At 37.5% G+C, this 7,500-nt stretch overlaps 1 protein-coding gene across 1 annotated transcript in view; it reads left to right on the top strand.

The window, feature by feature from the left end:
* LOC144980672 (uncharacterized) overlaps nucleotides 1–7,500 on the top strand; it is a 34,461-nt gene that overhangs the window by 10,221 nt on the left and 16,740 nt on the right. Inside the window, exons 5-6 of the mRNA XM_078928351.1 lie at nucleotides 2,324–2,402; nucleotides 7,340–7,466. Coding sequence (XP_078784477.1) covers nucleotides 2,324–2,402; nucleotides 7,340–7,466 — 206 coding nt within the window. The remainder of the gene's footprint in view (nucleotides 1–2,323; nucleotides 2,403–7,339; nucleotides 7,467–7,500) is intronic.

Here is a 7,500-nt window from a genome sequence, read left to right on the forward strand (position 1 = left end):
GATGACTTGGTTGGACGAAAACATGAATATAGATCGCTCCCATTGGCTGTATAGATAGTTCGAAGATGACGTCACTCAAGTCTTTGTTATTGTTTTTTGCCATCCACGTTTATGAGTAATGCTCACTGAACTGTATTAACCTGACTATAAACGTTCATGGACTCACACAGTTTAGTGTGTTGGTCCGTTATACTTCCGGATGGCAATGTTATGAGCTTCTTAGCCAAGCGCATACTATCTATTTTCATTGTGTCGACCTCTTATGGGATAAACTATTTTAATTAACACTATGTAACCACAATATGCCCCAAAATTCTATAGATAGTATGCGCTTGGCTAAGAAGCTCATAACATTGCCATCCGGAAGTATAACGGACCAACACACAAAACTGTGTGTATCCATGAACGTTTATAGTCGGGTTAATACAGTTTAGTGAGCATTACTCATGAACACGGATGGCAAAAATCAATAACAAAGACCCGATTGACGTCATCTTTGAACTATCTATAAAGAAAGAGTCATCAGATTAGCGCCCTATCTTACCGCACTTAATTCTTGAAAATCGGAGAAGTTGAGTAAAAATCAACGCTAGACAAATCAGAAATGAAAAATACAGGATAAAAAAAGGCATCCCCCCAAAAAAAAATCAGTCTGCCTTTGATTGACTGGGGATCGAACCTCAAAAGCGATTATCGATCCGGTGCGTTCATGAGCAATTCTCAATAGATAGTATGCGCTTGGCGAAGAAGCTCATAACATTGCCATCCGGAAGTATGAAGGTTTATAGTCAGGTTAATACAGTTCAGTAAGCATTGCTCATAAACGTGGATGGCAAAAAAACAATAGCAAAGACCTGAGCGACGTCATCTTCGAACTATCTATAAACTGTATTAACCAGACTGAATTTTAACGTTCGAGGTTACACAACTTTGTGTGTTGGTCCGTTATACTTCCGGATGGCAATGGTATGGGTATCTTAGCCAAGCGCACACTATCTATAAATCAGACTATAGATAGAATGAAGTTGACGTCACTCGGGTCTTTGTTATTTATTTATTTAATTTTTTTTTGCCATCAGCATTTATGAGTAATAAATGCTCACTAAACAAACCGCATTAGCCAGATTATAAATGTTTAAGTTTACATATGGTTTTGTGTATTGGTCCGTTATAGATAGTTCGAAGATTACGTCACACAGGTCTTTCTTATTGTTTTTTGCCATCCGCGTTTATGAATAATTCTCACTAAACTGTATTAACCAGACTATAAACGACCATGGTTACACACAGTTTTGTGTGTTGGTCCGTTATACTTTCGGATGGCAATGTTGTGCTCTCCTTAGCCAAGCGCATACTATCTATATAATAGTACTTTCATCGGGAGGACAAGAGGCAATTTAACGTATTAAAATGACATGCAAACAAATAGAAGTTTTTGATTTTGTTTAGTTAGTCATCTACTCACAAAGTCATATAATATGAGCTGAAATTGAAACAAAAAAAAAACAAAAAAAAAAGAAAAAAGAAGTTTCAAAATGGGGATGATCTTTATTACCTTTCCATGTGCTCGAGGTCATTGGGTCACATCGAAAAGTGTGCTCAAAATGGCCCACATAGTGAAAAGTGTTCACAATTTGAGAAAAATTTAAGTTCACAATGAGAGCGATATAGATAGTTCGAAGATGACGTCACTCAGGTCTTTGTTATTGTTTTTTGCCATCCGCGTTTATGAGTAATGCTCACTGAACTGTATTAACCCGACTATAAACGTTCATGGATACACGCAGTTTTGTGTGTTGGTCCGTTATACTTCCGGATGGCAATGTTATGAGCTTCTTAGCCAAGCGCATACTATCTATATATTCATGTATTCGTCCAACCAGGTCATCAATCACATGATTTGTTGCTGTCCAACGATTGGATATTTTTTAACAAATGTAAACACGCTGCTTTGTTTACAAATGTTATAAACATACCCATGTGTCAAGCTGAATCAAATGACCAATCGTGATGTTGGATATTTAAAAAGCTGTGAACACTTTTCACAAAGTGGGTCATTTTGAGCACATTTTGCAATGTGATCAATGACCTCGAACACAATGAAAGTTAATAATATAGATCGTGCCCATTGGTCATTTTGCTCAGCATGACTAATGGATATCTTTAATTTACAACTTTCATAACACAAAGCAGCGTGTTTACATTTATTGAGAAAAGTCCAATCGGTGTACAGCAACACGTCATGTGATCGATGACTCGGTTGGACGAAAACATGAAAATAGATCGTTTCCATTGATTGTATTTTAAAAATTATATTTCACAGGGCATCAGGTGTTTGCGAATAACACCAAATACAGGGATATACATGTGCCCGGCTCTCAGGAGGAGATGAAACTATTAAAGTCAGTTTTTATCTTGCTATAGTTGACCAATAGGGAATGAGATTAGAGGAAGAGTAGCGTCCCTTGAATGGACGTCACCGGCGGAGAAGTTATTTGTAAACAAACCAGCTACAAGCATGCATTTTTGTACAGAAATATAATAATAAATTTTGTATTTGCAGCGCTTGGCTTGTAGTTGGTTTGTTAACAAATAACTTCTCTTCCGGTGACGTCCAATCAAGGGACGCTAATCTTCCGCTAATCTCATTCCCAATAGGGAACAAAAGTCGTGACGTCAAAATTTCGACTTTTCCGGTTCCAAAATCATTAGAGGTGTGCATGTATGTAGCCAGTCCTTCGGGGGACTAATAACGAATAGTTTCATATTGAATTATAGGACGGCATAACTATTTTAGTAGCAGGATGGATAAGCAGGTTCTAAGAATAGGATTCAATAGTCTGAAGTCACGTCCGCCCAGCAACCAGCATCTTGGTTCTAAACAAAGAAAATTGGTACTTTTTATTCTTCATGTTGGCTAGAACTTTTTCACATGTCATGTGATCAAAATGTATAAAAGTCAAAACATGATCAGATTTATAATGTTTTTTTCTCATCTGGATACACTTTTATGCTCGTCGGAGAAGTATTTCATTAGGGCGTCCGCCATTGTTCCGATAGTTTAGAGCCAGTTACTAAGTTACTATACGTCATTGCGAGGGAAGTGACGTCACGACTGTTGAAGCGTATTACGGGACGTAAAAGGTCCGGGATGAATGATCTTTATTGACGACGACCTGATTAGAAAATAAGATGGCTCCCATAGTGGGCGGGGGGGGGGGGATACTTCCCGAGTCTTCTACCCCCCCCCCCCCCTATATCTGTTTTCCAACGCTTTCAGTCTTTGTCTTAGAATGAGATTACTTGGATGTCCTGTCACAGGCCGGATACCCTGGCTGAGAGGGAAACAGTCAAATGTATAGTTATTGTTTTGGGAGATGATATTTTTTTTCCCTTGTAAATCATCTCTCTGTATTATTATTATTATTTATTATTATTATTATTATTATTATATTATTATTATTATTATTATATTATTATTATATATTTGTTGTTTTGAATTTATAATGTAAGCATTTGAGTGTATTCCTCTTAGTAGGGAACTGTGCTCGTGTCTGGATGAAACTTTTAGGTGATCTCAAACAAAATACATTGATGGTATGCTATTGGAATCTACACCAATTCCCTATTTATTGTACAATTCCCCTTTGTCTTACATTTTCTTGGGTGCTTTAACTGTAATGCTGGAAATGTTTACTATCCCATATTCTCCCTTTTTACTGGCGCTGATAGGGAATGAGATTAGCGGAAGAGTAGCGTCCCTTGATTGGACGTCACCTTACAGAGAGAACGTCAATTTGGTTTTGAAGTGTCTCAAGCCGCTTTCACCGGAAGCGAGGACGAGAGACGCATGCGCACAACCAACATGACGTTCTCTCTCTAATAACTTTTCCGTCGGTGACGTCATAGACTATGGGTGACGTCCAATCAAGGGACGCTACTCTTCCGCTGATCTCATTCCCTATATGACCTAAAAGTGTTGCAAGCGCCGTAAAACCCTTAAAACAAACAACAAAATAAGATGGCAATCACTCTGAAACCAAAAAATCACTTACACAAGGTATGTATGTATTCAGCCCTCCGGAAGAGAAGTTTTACACTTTCAATGAGACTGGAACCATTCTTTTGACATCACTCTTTTGTTCCCTATTTGTGACCAATCGTCCTAAAACGGTATTATGTCGGAACGAACCAGATGCTAAAAATCTGAATTAAATGTTAAACTGATCAAAAATTTAAATTGGTGGTATTAGCACTCTAAAATATGGTATCCATTCTCCTCAATAAAACATACAAACTCAACACAAGTCTGATATTTCTGGCTATAAATTCAATTTGTAACATCTTAAACAATCCGACTTTATACCGTTTTGAGGCAAAGGGTCACATTTTGAATAATAGGCTACATCTAGAAAGAATGTCCATTGAGTGAATGCGCTTGTTACCTGATTCAGTACCCTGATCAGTGACCGAATAATGATAATACGTTAATGATTATACAACATAGTTTTGTGTGTTGATATGTTTATCCGGCTGGCGGGTATTGCGAGTATTTTACCCTAACTGCATAGCATCAATGGGACCAGTTTCCCGATGTTTGTAGCTTATTGTTGTCTATGTATTGTGTGATTTGTGAGTTTTATTCACTTTTAAACATCATCAATCCATTTCAAATGATGTTTCCACGTGAGCAGTTCTCATACGCATTCGTCTAAGATTGCTCGGGCAGCGTGGCTCAGCGGTACTTGTCTTTACTTCGTACCCGGAAGGTCCCGAGTTCGATCATCCGCCGCTGCGCTGGCTGTGTGGCCTTGAGCAAGTCTCCTCGCCCTGCTTAGCTCAATTTTGCGGCGCTGCACTGCGGCTGACGCCTGGGTTATTCCAATTTTAATCTTCCCTTGGAAAAGACCCTAGAGAAACATTTCCCCTATGGGATGAATAAAGGGAATTTTATTTATTCTATTGTATTTTTTATTACGTATTTAAACTTACTAAGAGCACCTTTCGCACAGCGTTGCATTATTTTTGACTGTATTTGGTAGTAGCCACCGTAAACTTCAAGCCTGACACTGACCAAAAAAACAACGTCAAAATGCCAGTCTTTGGCCACAAACAAATCGTGAGTTGTATTCAATAGTTCAACCAATGGGACAACTGGTTTCCATGAGCTCTACTAACGATAACTCACTAGGCGGTGCAAAAACAAAATTTAATAATGACGTCAAACTGCCAGCCTTTTTACGATGGCTACGATTTGGTTTACCATCAATTCGATTTGAAGAGTAGATTTTGTAAAACTCAATTTTAAAAAAAACAACAAACAACAACAAAAAACAACAACAACAACAAAACAAACACAAACTTGAGCATTCAGAAAGGGAAATATCCAATAAACGTGCTAAAAGCGCTTTACAATTTTACAAAATTGAGCTTTTATATAGTGCAATAATCATGTAGGACGTTATATGACGCCTGTTAGGCGATATTACAATTTTTTTCGGACAGAGACAACTCTGTTAACGGCCAGGTACTCATTTTACACCTGAGTACGGTGTACGGAGTAAAGAGTCTTTTCCAAGGGCGCACAGCGAGTCAAGGCCCGAACCCAGGACCTTCCGATCCGAAAGCGAGTGTCATAAGACACAAGACCACATAGCCGCACTCAGAATGTTGGACGTGACATGGCGCGCGCCTGATTGATGGGCAATAGATAGTTCGAAGATGACGTCACTCAGGTCTTTGTTATTTACACTTGAATACGGTGAGAGAATGTGAGTAAAAAGCCTTTCCCATGGACTCAACTGTGTACCGCCCAGAGTGGGACTCGATCCACGGACCTTCTGATTCGGAGGAGAGTAGTTAGTATTATATCAAAAGCCTAACATCGCCGGAATCATAGCCTGACACTAACCAAAAAATTTGTCATAATACAAAGCTCTGCTTAACCCTCACCTTAAAATTTTAAAAATTGAGTTTTATATAGCGCAACATCCACTAAATGTGCTCAAAGCGCTTTACAAGGGGTCCCTAGCCAACAGCAACATTTAACATGAAGGACGGGACATGACGCCTGTTAGGCGATATTACAATTTTTCGGACAAAGACAACGCTGTTAACGGCCAGGTACTCATTTTACACCTGATTACGGTGAGAGAATGTGAGTAAAGAGCCTTTTCCAAGGACTCAACTATGCGCCGAGCGCGAGGCTCGAACCCAGGACCTTCCGATCCGAAAGCGAGTGTCAAACCACTAGACCACATAGCCGCACCTTATCACCTACAGCAAAATCGTCACATTTGTTACGACACAAAATACATTTTTTCTTATTCAGATTTATTTTGTACATCACAAACTTGAAGAATGGTCTTTGTTTAATTAATAAGAACATAAAATTGTTTTGTACAGAGCTTGTTTGAGTTTAAAATAACAATTTTTCTGCTGGGTGAGCCTTCCATTTTGGGAAATGTCTGAAAATCATCAGTAAGGAGAGAGTTACCTTGATCGTAACTGTATAGAAAGTGACGTAATTCAGCTCTTTGTTTATTATTTTTAGACCGCCTGTTAGTGATTAGTGCTCACTAACTGAAATCAATCAAACTATAAATGTTAACTGTCACACACAGTTTTGTTTGTTTATATGTTTAATTTGGTTGGCGGATGTTGTGAGTAGATCATCTAAACGCACAGCATCAATTGTAAATATTCCATTATCTCCCACTTTTTTTTTCTTCTTTTTAACTCGCGACCCATGGCCTCAAAATGTCGATAAGTGCCTTAAAACCCTTTTAATGCACAAAAGAAACGTGCTGTAAAACCCTTTAAAACAATTAAGAAAATTGTCGAAAGGTCCTTAAAAGAAAAAAAAAAGACTAGTGCAGTAAGACCAGTAAATTAAATTTTTAAAAACAACCCCCCCCCCCCCCAAAACAAACAAAAATACAAAAAAAAAAGAAGGAAAATGTCGCCTTGAAAACAAACAACAAAATTGCCGTTAAACCCATTACAATAAAACAGTAAAAAAAAACTCATTAAATTAAGCAAGAAAATTTACTTAAAACCCTTAAAATGAAATAAATAAATAAATTGTTTAAAACCCTTAAATTTAAACAAGAAACTTGCTATAAAAACCCTTTAAATTGTATTTTGTCGAATTGTAAAATCATTGAAAATTTACAAGAATTCATTTTTAAATTCATAGCAACTTTTTTTTAAGTTTCGTAATATCTAAAACAAAAAAAAAACAAAAAAAAAAAAGAAAAAAAAAAGAGGTAAAACTTATACAATTAATACTTTAACTTAAACTGTAAATCTGATTTGCTTTCTATCCCGGTTTATGTAGCTTTGTCTGTTCGAAGCTCTTGCAAGAGGAAACAGATTTAACGACATGGAACGCAAAAGAGCTGGAGTTGAAGTCCCATAATGTTTCACGGATTGTCAAAGATGTGAAAAATGGGTTGGGACCTCTGGTAAAACGTTTTTGTGTGCTCAGGACTTGTTTTT

This window comes from Berghia stephanieae, chromosome 10 (genome assembly GCF_034508935.2).
Source record: "Berghia stephanieae isolate SIO BIC M18660-M18661 chromosome 10, UCSD_Bste_1.3, whole genome shotgun sequence".
Lineage (NCBI taxonomy): Eukaryota > Metazoa > Mollusca > Gastropoda > Nudibranchia > Aeolidiidae > Berghia > Berghia stephanieae.